This window comes from Lissotriton vulgaris, chromosome 9, assembly GCF_964263255.1.
Source record: "Lissotriton vulgaris chromosome 9, aLisVul1.2, whole genome shotgun sequence".
In the NCBI taxonomy this organism is placed as follows: domain Eukaryota; kingdom Metazoa; phylum Chordata; class Amphibia; order Caudata; family Salamandridae; genus Lissotriton; species Lissotriton vulgaris.
In genome coordinates this window covers 935916428-935932777 of record NC_141697.1, presented here as the reverse complement: position 1 = coordinate 935932777, position 16350 = coordinate 935916428, and the positions used below count along the sequence as shown (strand labels likewise).

At 47.4% G+C, this 16350-nt stretch overlaps 1 protein-coding gene across 1 annotated transcript in view; it reads left to right on the top strand.

The window, feature by feature from the left end:
* Nucleotides 1-16350, top strand: part of APEH (acylaminoacyl-peptide hydrolase) — an 883124-nt gene that overhangs the window by 836773 nt on the left and 30001 nt on the right. The window contains exon 21 of the mRNA XM_086938781.1: nucleotides 5974-6080. Within this exon, the coding sequence (XP_086794907.1) occupies nucleotides 5974-6080 (107 nt within the window). The remainder of the gene's footprint in view (nucleotides 1-5973; nucleotides 6081-16350) is intronic.

Here is a 16350-nt window from a genome sequence, read left to right as displayed (position 1 = left end):
GGAGTCCCTTTTCCATTTTCACTCTCATTTGCACTAAGTTCCGTTGGCAGACAACATTTTACCAGATGTCCACAGCGTTCGGGTTCACAATTCGGATTGCTCTAATGAGGACACTGAGTTTTTCTTGAGCACACATTAGGTAACAACAGCATTTCGTTGCATGTTTGTTTAGCAGCAGAGCATGTTTTTCCACCGCAGGGTAGTTATGATGCTTTCTTTTGACTTTCACAGACGCCTGGCTCATTTTGATCTCAATATTGTGATCACACAGGGTTGTAGCCGGTTGCTAGATTGCTCTATAGGAGTTTACATAACATCGAACAGTTTCAGATTAGCTCACTGAATGTTGAACAGTTTCGGACTAACTCACGCCCGTCCGCACATGTGTGTTTTCCGATATGCACATTTCATTAAAGCATCGCTCTATTTAGAATACTGCACCTATGATAGCTAATGCTTCAGACATGGCATGAATATACACCTTATGCATTAGTTTGCGCTGCATAATGGCACTTCACTTTGATATGTTCCGACACTGCTTAATACTTTCAGCTGCTGGCTATATGTTTCGTTCGACTTTACTTTTTATTTCATTCACAGACCGGAACCTATCCGTGATGAAGGGCTAAACCAGTCCGAAATGCATTGGGTTATGGATTAAGAATGTTGATTTACATCATTTTCATCATGATTTGATAAATGGAATGTACATTTAAAAATGAAGAATTCCAGGATGACTGAATAAATCCTGCGTTATTCTAACCTTTGAATGATACCTTTGTGGTTTTGAACTTTATTCTTAAACAATACGTTTTATTTTGGTATCACATACGAACTTGAGTAATCCAAGTAAGTGCAGTTACTCACCGGGGCACAGTCAGCTCAGGTAGACTCTTCTACCACAGCAATAAGGTCCAGTATGAAGAAATGCAGTAGCTGGTCAAACATCTCTCTGAAGAGTTCAGTATGCGAGATGAGGAGATGGTGCCAGAGGGCAAGACCACCTTCAACACCACTATCAGCTGTTCCCTCTATTGGGTTTAAGCTGGAGGTCCAACAGCATTTCATGCCCTTTGATGGTGAACCCCTATTTAGGCCCCAGCTGTGTGAGATGCTCGATAAGTTAAAGAGGGTCACAGATATCACCAAATCGATGGTACCTTTAAAACCACAGCATCCAAAGGCTCTTTTCAGAGGCAGCAGTCTCGAGGGAGGTTCCAAGGCCACTTCCCCTGTTTCCACCCATTCATACAAGAGATAGCAGCAGTCTTTCCACCAGCAAGCGAGCAGAGGGTACACTTGGGGTGCTTACAGGGGTAATAAAAACAGAGGCAGCGTGAGGTTAGGCTCCAAAAAATGAGCCTCCACCTCGAAGCACTGACTTGCCCCACCTCCCTCCTCCAATCCCAATTCAGATGACTTGGTTAGATTGTAAGATTTTGTCTCTAGCTTGGTCGAAATCATATCAGATCAGTGAGTACTATAGGGGAGCTGGTATTGTTGTTCAAGTTCTTTCTCTTTTATTTAGTTCTTGGTACACTCCTGACATATATGAATATGGATATAATCCTTCCTTGATTGCTATTTAGATGAAGGCTTAGATTACCGAGAGAGATCACATTATCCATGAGAGAGCCTCCACTGGCCCCTGAACTCCCATCTGAATATATATGCAAGTGGTCTTATTTGATTACAAACTGAGGTTATGTGCCAAGAAGTTCCACAATTATAATACTGTACCTTTCTATGTATTTGAAAACCAATAAAAATATATATATAGTTTTTAAAAGATCAGTGTGTATGGGCAGTACCCCTGCCACCATCCCACCCTGCACATATATACGCTCAGCAGAGCGGAGAACATCCCAGACTTCTAGATAAAGAGTTCCAGGTACTCCGCCACAAATGAGCAGTAGAAAGACCACCCACTCAGCACTAGGGAAAGGACATTTAATCTACATCCTCATACCCAGGAAGGACGGCTACCTTAAGCCAATCTTGGTCTTCAGGCCCCTCAGTAATCAATACACCTGTCAGAACATTTCCATATTACAACCCTGTAGGATGTCACCCCTTTGCTTTGACAGGACAACTACATGATGGCGCTAGAGCTCAAGGACACCCATTTTCTCTTCCCCATCCATCCTGCCCACCAGCCAGTACCTCTGCTTTGTAGCAAGTGGCCACAATTACCAATTCAGAGGGCTTCCCATTGGGGTAGCCATAGCTCCAGTGGTATTCACAAAGTGCCTAGCAGTGGTAGCCACCAATGTAGAGAGGGGGCATCTATGTTTCCCCTACCTCGACTATAGGCTGATCAAGAGCGTAGTCAAGCAACAATGCCTAGCTCACACCCAAGATGCAATCTCCCTACCTCCTTTCCTGGGTTTCACTGTAAATGCCACCAAGTCCCACCTACAACCCCTCGACGTTTAGCTCTTCTGAGTTAGCATACCTGTGGTCAAAGGCTACATCTACCCTAGCTAGAAGAGGGTGTTGGCATTTCAGCAGCGCTTATCTCTTTTTTTAGCCCGGCCATCAACTAACAGTCAGAACTTTCATGTGCCTTCTAGGGATGATGGCCCCCTGCATTATAATAGCTTCCAATTGCATAAATGCATCTGGGCTCTATGGACACAAGCAGAGGGTCAATAATAAGGTCTAGTATTGGTAAAGACCAGTGCTCATCACTTTCTGTAGTGGTGGAACAGCAACAACCTGTTGCACAGCAGGCCTTTCTTAGACCCCATTCCACAAGTCACCATAAACATGGGCATCTCTCGTCGACAGGGAGGCACATCTTGACTATATGACAATACAGCAGGTTGGCCTTCATCTTCAGTGACAGTACATCAACTACCTCAAGCTTCTAGCCAATCATCATGTTCTCAATGCCTTCCTTCAAGTCATTCAGGGCAAAGTAGACCTGATCAAAATATGCAACATGACCACCATGTACTGCCTTTAGAAACTACTCTACCCCACTCTCAGCACTAGCGCAAGAGACTTGGCACTGGGTTCTCTGCCACTGCATACATCTTCTGGCAGAGTACCTTCCGGGAGCGAACAATGACTTGGCAGACTTGCTCGGCAGGACACATTAACAAGCCCACAAGTGGGAGCTCCACCCTTAAGCTGTTCTTCAGGAGTTCCAGTGCTGGGCACCCCACAGATAGACTTTTTCCCCACTTGAAAAAACTACAAAATGCCCAAAGTTCACCTCCAGGTACCCGCACCAACAGTCCATGAGCAAATCACTATGGATGAACTGGTCAGGGATCTTTGCCCATGTTTTGCACCTTCTCCCATGCTTTACATACCAGGTTCGGAAGATGTGGCAAGCATCTCTTGCTCTCACCCCCACATTTTCCAGACAGACTAGTGCTCAAAACTCCATGAGGTGTCTATCATCGGATGTATGACGTTACAACGCATACCTTTACAATGCATTTTTTACAACGCAACATCCATTACAACTCATTCCATTACAACGCATGCCATTACAACAAATTTTTAAAAACTACCTTTATAACTCATTCCATTACAACGCATACTACCTTTACAACGCATACCATTACATTGCATGTATGGTAAGTATTGGATAGGGTAGGGGTAAAAATTACTATTCTAACTCCAGGGGATGCAACAGTAGGGTAAGTGTTGGATAGTGTAGGGGTAAAATTACTATTCTAACTCCAGGGGGTGCAACAGTAGGGTAAGTGTTGGATAGTGTAAGGGTACTATGCGTTGTGATGGTATGCATTGTAATGGTATGCGTTGTAATGACTGCGTTGTAATGACATGCGTTGTAGTGGTATGCGTTGTAGTGTCATGCGTTGTAATGGTTGCATTGTAATGGCATGCGATGTAGTGGATGTTGCGTTGTAAAACTTTTGTTGTAATGGTAGTGTGCATCTAAGGCTGGATGAGAGATCCAAACCACTGGCAGCTCAGTCTAGCAATCTGGCACATGCAGTCTTCGAGTTTGGATACCTATGCCTCCCACAGGAATGCATGGACATCCTGTGGAGATCTCAAAACCTACCATGCAGGCCTGCTAGGCCGCAAACCGGAAGAGGTTTGTCGATTATTGAATCTCCATTCACCTGGACATTCCTAAACCTAGTGTCCAGGACCTCACCTGGTGCTATCCTCTTCATCTGCAAAAGTCAAATCTCGCCTACACTCCTATACGGCTGCATTTAGCAGTTATGACCACATACAAAATAGGGAACATTGCTCCCTCTTTCTCATCCTAGTAATTAAAGCCTTCCTGGAGGTCCTCAACAGGGTAATTCCTCCCAAAGTATCCCCCCTGCCCTCGTATGTAACCTTAAGGTGGTCCTTCCTAGATTCATGGGTGCCCCTCTTTGAGCCCTTGTATTCTTGACCCTGGCAGTTCCTCTCCTGGAAGTAGCTTTCCTTGTAGCCGTAACACCTCTCTGATACATCAGTGAGTTGGAGGCTTACACGTTCCTTTCACATCTTTAATTAAAGACCTCAAGGACAGATTTGTTCTCAGAACCAACCCGAAGTTGCCCCCAAAAGAATTTTCCCATTCCACTTCAACCAAATGATAGATCTGCCAGTCTTTTTCCATCAACCAGACTTGGCAGTTGAGTGAGTCCTTCACACCCTCAATGCTAATTCGCTGTCATGTATTACATCAACAGGACCAAGCCCTTCTGCAGGTCCCATCAGCTATTAGTAGCCTTTCCAAAACCTCACAATGGTCAGCCTATTTCCAAGTCAGGTATTGCCAGATGACTAGTCAAGTGCATCCCAGCCTGCTACCCTATAGCTAACAGAGCCCTTCCTGTTATCCCCAGGGTGCACTCTACACTCAAGAAGGCAGCAACCATAACCTTCCTTTGTAATACAGTGATGGCTGATTTATGTAAGTCAGCCATCACACACTTTCATTAAGCAGTATTGTGTGGACATCATAGCCTACCCGCAGGCTACGGCTGACCAGAAAGTCTTAAGGGCATTAGATCAGACATTTGCATCATCTACGTGCTAGCCATCGCTTGCAGGGTAGGACTGCTTTACAGTCTGTGCAGAGCATGTGTATCTACAGCAACACATACTATGACCGGAAAATGTTAACCTGTAAGCATCTGTTCTTAGTGTATAGTACTTTAGATTTACATGCGCCTACCTTCCTCCCATCAAGTGTGCAGCTCTACTTACAGATCTGTGCTTTTATTATATAACTTCTACAATACATATGGTGCACCATAGAGTGTTCGCTTGTCACTCCATACCAGGGCCAGCTTTAGGGCGGTGCGGCCACACTGGGTGCTGACCTGGGTGGGGGAGGGGGAGGTGCTGACCTCAGGTTGGGGCTCTGTGTTTAGCAATAACTTATGATTTAAAAGCAGCTGATGCAGAGTTTCTTGTGCGTCCAGATTTCAGGCAGCAATAAAAATGTAAGGATAACTCTTGTGATTAATTTTCCTGCTAGAGGGAGGGATTGGAGTTTTGATTCCCCATAAAGTAGCACAGAAGGTTCATATGCCTGCTGCAAAGAACAGGTCTATATTTAAACTGGATAGCCAAGTGGATTAGAAAATCCAACCTTTACCAGCGCTTTAAAACAAATGACATGTATGCGAGGGAGGGGCTATGAAGAGATATGGGGCCCTTTTGCCGCGTGGTAGGGAGTGAGAAAATCTGAGGGAGTTGTTGGGGAGGCGCTGAAAAAGATTGTCGCACCAGGCGCCACCAGTGCTAAAGGCCCTGCTCAATACTTACTCTAACCCGCTGTGTGGAAATCAGTCTAACATGGAGTCTGTGCCCACGCGCATTGCCTTCTAAGTGTGAAGCAGTAAAAGCTACCAACAGATGCTTACAGGGCAAGTAACGTTTTTATTTATTCTTCAATGCAGTCTGATCCTGCACCGCCTAGGGAATGTATGTTTTATTAACTATATGTTTACCACCACCTCTGTGTACCGTTTCTTTCCATAGGTGAAAACACCGGTCTTGTTAATGCTGGGTGAGGAAGACAGACGAGTACCTAATAAACAAGGCATTGAATTTTACAGAGCTTTGAAGGCCCGGGGTGTGACCGTACGGTAAGCGTTATTCTCCCCAAATTCCCCTCCATTTAATTTTTTTTATCATTTTCATTTTTTTAATATGAAAATGCTTTTGGTTTTGTCTTCTTGTTAAAGGTCCTTTTGATCCAAAATTTATTCATCACTTTATGAATGAAAAAATGCAAACCACTCATAAAATACCTCCTTCGTGTAATAGTATGAAACATGCTGTTTTCACAGAAAATAATTATGGTAAGCCATGATGACAAAAAATAGGGGACCAAGCATTGACTTTATTTTTCTGCTTTACTGATCACCGATGGTCAGAGTTTACATTTTATGGGGTTTGGGAAGGGTGCAGTGAGGATATGGTTACATGTCCTTGCCAGAATAGCAGAGGCTAAAGAGTCCCCTCCACATTTTTATGCTTTTTTCCTATCCCAAGTAGGTAAACTTTCTTTTTGGTTGACCACTACCAAAAGCCATAGTGGCATAAAGAAAGATTGTGTGAGAAAGTAAACCGAGAATAAAGAAACTTATTAACTTTTTCAATAACTTGCCTACACATAGCAAACTTCTTTTTGGATTTGTTTTTTACCTTAAAATGTACATTGGTTTTAGTCCACCTTATGGATAATCTTACGGGTTGATTTGGTCAGTATCAAAGGACCACTTCCAATGCAAGCCAGTAATAGTCACTGTCAGAGATGTTAAGGCAGTACGCAAGCTAGTAGAAAGGCGAATCTGGTGATTTACAATTCAGGCCAGTAAACAAATCACAAATGTAACAATATAAGTGAGTGCATATTTGTGTCCCCTCTCTAATCAAGCCTGGGAATCTTTGTAGCTATTGTTTTACTACAGAGCTTGGAGGATAAGCAGAATGTGAGAATTACATGTTTTTACACCTCCTTCAGCAAACACTAACTGCTGAACAGTTGAAAACAGAAGTGTCTAATTATGGTCAGTATTTGACACTTTGCAGGCGAAGCTCTCTTTTTTTCTTTCCATCCTATGTAGTAACTAAGGGCCTCATTAGAATGGAGGATTTTCCGCATCCTCCGGGCCGGAGAAAGCCACCGCCGGCCCGGAGGATGCGGAAAATACTCTGCGGACCCACCAAAGACCCACCGCCACATTAGGATGGCTGGTGGGTCCTGGTTTCTGTCCGCAGCTTTTCCTCCGCGGTTGGCTTACAACCGTGGCGGAAAAGCACTAATATGGTGACGGTGTCTCTCAGACACCGTCAGCCAGATTAGGATGGGCTCTGAAACATGCTTTTCCACGGCGGCTTTTCCGCCGTGGAAAAGCATGTGTCACCTAGGGGGCCCGTTGCAGGCCCCCTAGGTGAAGGGGGGGTGGGGGGTGCACATGGGGGTACCTATGGTACCCCCCTGCATTTGTATGCAGAAAGCGACAGGCACCGCGCGGTGCCTGCCACTTTCTACATACAAATGCAATGCGTGCATTTTTAACATTGCTGCGGCGCAGCTTGAAGCCGCACCCGCCGCAATGTTAAAAATAGAGGATGTGACCCCCAGGGTGGCGGTCACATCCTAATTGCACAGGAGGGAACTCCGTAGCCCATGCGGAGGTTCCCTCCTGCTCTATGGTGGCGGACGCACTCAGGTCCGTCCGCCATGATAATGTGCCCCTAAGTTAGGGGATTTGTAGAAACTTTACTTGATAACCACGAGACATATGTAACTCTTAAGACAATAGGTAACAGGTTCTGAAGTTGGACTTTCTTTTATAAATATGCACTGGGTGCCTTTGATCCAAGAAGATGGCTGTTCATATTTCATGCAGTAATACATTGGAGTACTGAACGCATCTGCTCCCCGGTCTGCATGGGAGGTGAGCAGATGCAGGCACCCTGGGTGTAAGGCGCAGTAGCGATGTAGGGTGCCATTGGCTACTGGCCCGGAAGGCAACTGCTAGAGGGGATCATAGTGGGCTTTCAAATAGACTGTCCAGAGCAGCATGTGTAGGAGAGTAGGGTCTGCAATCCTATGGTCACCCCCGAGTTTTGCTTATTGCTTCACTGGTTTACGACTTTCCCTGGCTGTGGGCCTGCTAATCAGACCCACAGCCTAGCTGTTCTCTCTCGAAATTAACAACCATGTACCTTAGGTGCATTTACCAATTGGTACTGGGCCACCTTATCAGTCCCTGTAAAGCATACCTTAGGTATCCAGGGCATAGGTGTCCCCAGGGCCTACCAGGGGCTGGAGCATGCATTATGCCACCCCTGGCTGGCCATATAAACAGACACAACTGGCTGCACGACAGCTGGGGCAAGGTGGTGTAATCACCCTATGCTTTAGATATAGTATCCCTATATCTAAACCTAAAATGGACACATATATTCCTATTAGTCACTCCTATGGCAGGCCTTATCAATCCTGAAGGCAGAGTGCTTGGAATTATGTGAGATGGTGCTCTGGCATGAGCTGAGCCCGTTTGCAGCTTGCGGAACCAAGTCCTAATAGCTGTTCCATGATAACGCTATACCATATACTCTTAAGTGCATTATGAACCTCCCGGTCAAATGCTAACTTTGGTATAGCATTATCAAAACATGTCGAGTAAGGTGTCATACGAATTGGAATACTACTCCCTCGCCAATTCTGGCGACGGGGGTAGCATTCCACCCTTCTAGAGGGACACGACATGTATGTAACTGTGAACCCCGGTTAAAGTTAACTCGAGCCTCAGCATCACAAAATGGATGCTGCCACCACAGACACAAGTCTGACCTCCTGCTGCTGGGAGTCCTTCCAGCGATGGAGGCTTGGACAAAGGGTTTCCTGCATTGGGAGGTGCTAGCACCACCCCAGACAGGATTTTGTGTATTAGGTAGGACAGGGCTGAAAGGAATGAGACATGCCTGGGGCACACAAGGAGTCCCTGTGCATAGTCCGGTCTAAACCAGTTCCTGGGGCACTCCAGCCCCAGAACTGGCGCAAGACCGGACAAAGGATAGGGGGTGTAACCACCCCCTTCCTGGTCCCACCCAGGGGAGGGACCTAGTCGTAGTGCAGCCCCCTTTAGCTGAATAAAGGTAGGAGCTGGTCCCATTCCAAATCAGATTAATCTTGACAACTTCCACGAAGAACTCTTGACCTTCGACCTCCTGAACATCAGAAGCCTGAAGAATCTCCCCTATGGTCAGGGAGTGACCATCCTGCTTCGCAGGCACCATCAAGCTCTTGTGCGGTTTGCTGCAAGTCCTTCCTTCCTGGAACCCAATGACCCAGCTCAACGAGACCCGGACCTCCAGACTCCTCTGACCTCTACCCACATCCACAGCACAGCTGAGACCCGTGGGTGCGACGAGCAACTTGGAGACGGCCATCTTGAAGAAACCTGCACAGCGCTTCCAGCACGACTGCCGAGGGATCCTCGAGTGAGTGCACTGGGGTCTGAGAAGCCCCACACCGACGCAGCTCCTGCACCAAAGACCAGCCCCCCAGCATCCACGAGATCTGCGTGGGGCCCTTTTGCCTGGTTGCTGCTTGTCCTGTTGTCTGGTCACTTGCCGGCTGGCTCTTGACCTCTGAGACGACGACCCGAAGAATCCATCACTGCTGGTCTGGTCCCCCAGACCGGCCCTGGCTTCCCTGTGAAAGAGAAGCACCCCGGACCCTCCTGGTCCGCACCAGACGCCATCTTTGTTCCACCGCGTGGCTTGCACTTGACAAGGCCTGTTGACCAGATCAACGATCCAACACCGCCAACAGCAGCAGACTACGTGGGACAGCTCGTGCCTCCAGCCTGGTTGTCGAGAACAGCTCCTGGTCCGCGCAGCTACAGAGAGAAGTGTCCCGTCCTCCACCTGACTGCGGCGACAGCGTCTGGTTCCCGCCTGGTTCCAGCACCGTCACTGGCTAGTGACCAAGACTGTCCCCTTCCCTTTCAGGACTCCTCCTTCTTCGTTCCATCCTTGGAACCACCGGACTCCTCCATCTGGCTGCCTGCCAGCAACTCCTTGTTTCAGGCATCACCGGGATCAACGCAGCAAACCCGACACCACTTCAGCCCTATGCACCCGCAGCCTGTGGGTTAGGTAACTAAAGCTTCTAGGTGCTGAGGTCAGTGTTCACTATCCTAGTGTTCAGGTCCACTGTTGTTTTCCCTCCATCCAGCCGGGTTCGTCCGGAATCCGTAACTTTGTAAACTGTAGCATCCATAGACGTTGGTACGCATCCCGCGTGAGAGTTTCCACTCTGCACGTGAGTCCCGTGGGCCTCCTGCTCCTTACTTACCTAGTCAGTAGCGTAGTCCCAGCGATCCTCCAGCCTCTGGATCTTCTTACAGTACTTTCTTTCCTCGCATTCCATTGTTTCTAGTATATGGTTTGTCGTGCCCCTAGGGCACCATTGTAAATCGGGCAACTTGAGTGTATTTTTCCGAAGAGTTTGTCATGTGCTTAGCCCTCAGACCTCATAAAGAGTTCAGAGGTGTTGTTAGTTAATAAATACTTGTTTATTTTCATAACTACCTGTGTGTTGTCCTTTCATGTGGTATTCATGGGGTTATATGTGGTAAAACAGCTGGCTTCACATGCCAATAGAGTTTAGCCTAAGACTGCTTTGTCCATGCTACCATTAGGATAGCTGGTCTATAAGGTTGACTTACAACCAATCACCATAAGGGTTGTTTGGACTGATACAAGGTGATCACTAGAACTAGGGAGCATCATATATCAGGCCAACTTCTCACAGCATGGTCTAGTGCCATGGACATAATATGCTGTGGTTGAAGGCTGCCCTTCAGGGACGGCTGGTGTTAAGGGGCGTTACCTTACCACCAATGGCAAGGAGAACATGAAAATTCAAGCAACTTGCGGGAAATAAAACAGCTTTGTTTTCTTTTTTTTTCTTTTTTCTTTTGCTTTCCTTTGGTGAGGGATTGGTTCAAGAACTGGAGAGCCCTGAGGATGTGTGGAGCGAGGAAAGCTTCGCCCTGCAGGCACAAACCAGGGAAGTGACATCACAGTGGTGGGCGTAAAAATGTTTAGAAGTATACTTAATGCGTTTGCATTTGGGCATTAAAGCTCTGGCCCAAGGTGGAGTCAGCGGAACTCCATTCAAGAAATGGGCTGGGGTGGAGCAGCCGATGAGGACAATGAAGGAGTGGGTGGTAACCAGCATAGTTCCATTATCGGCGCAAGATGATCCCCACCCGCACCAAAGTAGAAAAGGCATGCATAAATAAATACACAAAACAACTTTTTTGTTTGGAGAAAATATGGCTGCAGGTTTATTCCATTCAACAGTATGAAAATTATGGTGGGTTATCTTACGGGCGATCCAAGGGCAGGTAGCCTTACTAACCTATGCTACCCTGCCCGCCTGATGAGCCAAGCACTTTGGAAACCCAATCAGCGCTACCCTTATAGGGGTGATCCCCTTACTGGATCACGTGACACATTGGTCCCTTATTACTCACGCCCCTTTCAGGGCGGAGCGTAGCAAGGCAAGCCGCCGGTTATTCAGGCCCACAACCGCCTGTTCCAGGACTCTCCCATGAGGCTCCTGGGATTTGGCTCCTGCACCCTTGTTGTGCTCTTGCAGTGGTATACTTCTGTACCCAAACTGCTTCCAGATCGCCCTGTAACTCGGCCACAGCTCTGGAGGCGGCCCCCGTCGCCTAAAGAGCCCCTCACCAACACAGCGGTATTCTCACTTGCCACCTGCAATTTCCTGGGCCACATTCATGTCCAGTAAGAACAGATTCAAGCCCACCTGTGCCAGGTGCACCCCAATTTTGTCAAATTAACCTTTGGTGGTCTCCCGGCATAGCCCATGCCTGCTGAAGCCAAAGCCCCTTGCTCTGCAGACTTGAGCACGGAGCAGGTTATCAAAATCTGGGAATGTACCAGTGCCTCACTTGACCTGCAAGAAGGTGATGGCTTCCCAGGAGGGAGCTCTCTTAAACATCGCTATATTACCCTGCAAGCTGATGTGGCTCCCACCTCATGCAACCATTAGTTGCAGCCCTTCTAGCATTATGTGCTCCTTAACGCCTGTTTCTCCAATTTACGGAGCAGCAGCACGGTTGCTAAGAAGACCGCTTCCACACCCAGCCTATATTCTCTGGCTATGCGGACGGGTCATTTTATGCGTCACTGAGCAACCCGTAGCCTTCCCTGGGAGCAGAGTGCACCTACTTTGTTGAGGTTGACCAGGCATGTGCATAGAACTTTGTGATTAATAAACCATGGCGAGCAAGACTGCTCGCATAGCACACACTAATGCAGTCCCAGCCACCATATGGAATGACAACTTACACCAACCACCAGGCTTGCTTAACTAATGCTCGATCACAGATACCCACATACATGCTAACCAGCTGTGACCCATGATGCTCTATAGGTCTTGCTCCCTCTCTATGCAGATTCCTGCTGCCCCTGTATGGGTGGGAAAATACCTGTAATATTGCACATTCCACTGCACTCACCTCAGGCAGTCCAATGGTTGGGGGGGGGGGGGGTCCTTCACATTGGTTTTGATACATTGTCTGGCCTCCTAGCCCGCAAGCACCCTCGCCTGACCGCAGGCTATCTGCTGTGTCACCTGTGCAATGACCGCACCCTGGCGCAAGACGTCCCATTCTAAACCTCTACTAACAGGCTACCTTCTGTGAGGCTGGAGTGAACGATTGTATGTTGTGCATCTGACCCTAAGAAATTTGTTTTGCTTTTGCAGGGATCAAATTGTTGCATCTGTCACACAAACTAGTGGCAATGCAGTTCTTTTGCATTCTACACTTCAGAGTGGGGCTAAATATACCCCACGGATTCATGTGTATATTACCAATGATACTCTTAGAATGGAAGGTTCCCATTGTCAATTGGTGACTATCCTGCCATGGGATATGAGACATTAAGCAATGCGTCTTCGTGTACTTGCCATTATCCCTCCTGTCATACATAAATGTTGCCTTTACAGTTTAACCTGTGGTATTCACCCCCAGACTTCACAGGCTGTGTACTTCTGGCCATGTGCACTGCTGCTGGCGTAATGAGGGAATCTCCCATTGCAACTTGCAATAAAACCATGCCTCATTGTATGTGCTACGCTGTAAGCGATTAAGTGCCAAACTTATCTCTTCCCCTTAACAAGATACCACAACCGCACTGGTCATTAGAATCTTAAGTAGCACACCATTTTCACCTGGGCATACCTCTAACTGAGAAAGGATCTACACCACCGCAAAGCCAGAAACACCCATATCTTTACCAATATTCTGGGTTTGCCACTTGGCACCCTTCTGGTTGGTGATACAGAACCTCCTACCCAGCATAAGCTGTGATTCTCCTGTGCAAAAGTCATACTGCTAGGTGGGCAATCGATTAAAACAGGGACCAGCCATTACAACACGGGTTTTACCACGCATTGCTTTTACATCGCATGCGTTACAACAAATGCGATGTTACAACGCGTGGTAAGACCACGCATACCATTACATCGCATCCGCTTTTACAACGCATGCGATGTAGTGTGTAATGGCGACGGGGGCGGCTATCCATGTCGTTGCGAGGAAACTTGGCTGTTTCCTCACAACGACGTGAAGCAAGCAGGAAGGAGGAAGCAAGATCCAACGGCGACGCTGGAGAGGAGAGATGTAAGGGGGTTTGTGCATGGAGTGGGGGTTACTTTTGTAGGGTTTAGGGAAGTTTAAAAGTAGTGTGGTAATGTTTGTGTTGTGTGTTTTTTTTAAAACGTTTTAGTGTGTGTTGCGGTGCTGTAGTGTTTGTTTAGTGCAGTGTATTAGGGAGGGTAGTGTAGTGTTCATGTAGTGTAGTGATTTCGGTTTTAGGGTAGTGTACTGTTGTAGTGTTTGTTTATTGTAGTGTATTAGGGTTTAGGGTAGTGTAGGCGTGGGAGTAGTGTGGGTAGCGTAGTAGTGTTTTAGGGTTTATGGTAGTGTAGGGGTGGGAGTAGTGTAGGTAGCGTAGTAGTGTTTTAGGGTTTAGGGTAGTGTAAGGGTGAGAGTAGTGTGGATAGCCTAGTAGTGTTTTAGGGTTTAGGGTAGTGTAATGTAGGGTTGGGAGTAGTGTGGGTAGCGTAGTAGTGTTTTAGGGTTTAGGGTAGTGTAGGGGTGGGAGTATTGTGGGTAGCATAGTAGTGTTTTAGGGTTTAGGGTAGTGTAGGGGGTGGGAGTAGTGTGGGTAGCGTAGTAGTGTTTTAGGGTTTAGGGTAGTGTAGAGGTGGGAGTAGTGTGGGTAGTGTAGTAGTGTTTTAGGGTTTAGGGTAGTGTAGGGGTGGGAGTAGTGTGGGTAGTGTAGTAGTGTTTTAGGGTATAGAGTAGTGTAGGGGTGGGAGTAGTGTGGGTGGCGTAGTAGTGTTTTAGGGTTTAGGGTAGTGTAGGGGTAGGAGTAGTGTGGGTAGCGTAGTAGTGTTTTAGGGTTTAGGGTAGTGCAAGGGTGGGAGTAGTGTGGGTAGCGTAGTAGTGTTTTAGGGTATAGAGTAGTGTAGGGGTGGGAGTAGTGTGGGTGGCGTAGTAGTGTTTTAGGGTTTTGGGTAGTGTAGGGCTGGGAGTAGTGTGGGTACCGTAGTAGTGTTTTAGGGTTTAGGGTAGTGCAAGGGTGGGAGTAGTGTGGGTAGCGTAGTAGTGTTTTAGGGTTTAGGGTAGTGTAGGGGTGGGAGTAGTGTGGGTAGTGTAGTAGTGTTTTAGGGTATAGAGTAGTGTAGGGGTGGGAGTAGTGTGGGTGGCGTAGTAGTGTTTTAGGGTTTAGGGTAGTGTAGGGGTAGGAGTAGTGTGGGTAGCGTAGTAGTGTTTTAGGGTTTAAGGTAGTGTAGTGGTGGGAGTAGTGTGGGTAGCGTAGTAGTGTGGTAGTGTTTTTGGGTTGGCGTAGTGTAGGGGTGGGAGTAGTCTGTTGTGTAGGTGTAGGTGTAGGGATGTAACTCACCTTGCATACTTTTACCACAAGTATAGCTTTACCACGCATGCCTTTGCGTTGTAATGACAGTGGTAAAGGCATCCCCGTGGTAAAAGTATGCGATGTAATGGTATGCGATGTCATTGACATTGCGTAGTATTACCCGCGTTGTAATGGCATGCGTGGTATTACTATGCTATGTACTGACATACATCCGATTAAAACATCCCTCCTTTCCTGCCAAGCTGATGCCTGTTCAGTTTAATCTGTGGTGCCTGCACCCAGACCCCCCATGCAACTTGTTGCTGACAATGTGACCATTTGCTGAAATGGAGGGAATCTCATGCTTCACTTGCCTAAAGGGATTGTTTCAATTAATAAGATATGGTGTATTTGCGAGAACTATGCACAGGGAACTGACACTCTCCCACGTGCCGTTGCTGTGAAACCTTTTGGACTAGTCCATCAAATTCAGCCAGCCACCCCCTAGGTGGAGTTTTGCACTCCAAACGGGACATGATGTGTCCAGCGTGCCCTGTAAGGGGACTCCTCCTGGAGTCCCGCAGAAGCGAGTGGGGAGGCGCCTAAATGCCACTAAGGGGTGGCCGCCCTCTGAGGTGGCCCCCTGCGGAGGCCGCGGGCAGCCGCAAAGTGTGGACTGCCCCTCCTCCACTTTCACCCACTGCTGGTTTGCTTTTCAAAGCTAATGGGAAGGCGGGAGGAGGAGTCCACAATCTCGTGAGCCTGGCTTTCAGTTTCATTCGTTGAAGAAGTGACCGAAAGCACGTCGTGAAGAGTAAGAACTCATTGTCTTCATCAGCTCAGCCGAACCATTAGTGAGTGTTTCTATTTGAGTAAACTTTCCTTGAAAAATGGAAAAGGCTTGCATTTTTTCTGGTGGTTTTGGTATATAGTCCAAAACCTGCATGCGTTCATAAAATGAGGCCTTGCTATTGCCTGTCATGCTGGTGGCCGCTATGTTCCTTAAGCGCTTGATGTCTCTGCTTTGTCGAGTGCATGATTAACCACATCGGTGCGGTACGATTTACCGCCCGGTGCTGACCCCTAATGTTAATGGGTGTGGTCATGACGGAACGGTTCCGTCATGAGCACTGCTCAACCGATGCTCATGACGGAACAGTTCCGTCATTAGCATCAAAAGGGTTAAGATACCTCGCAGCTTACTTACTCGTTTTTAAACTGTTTTGTGCAATTTTAAACATTGTATTCTCGCGCGCTTTGGCTTGTTTCTACCTGCTGCTTGATCTCCTTGCCAGCGCCCCGGTCCACCACGGGTCTTCCCGATTGCTGTGGAGGGCGCCGGCGAACAGTTGCTGCCTCTGCCCCCATTGGCCTTAGCGGGTCATGTGGGTCGCGACAGTGAAGGCAAACCCTACTTAAAACTCTATGGCTTTC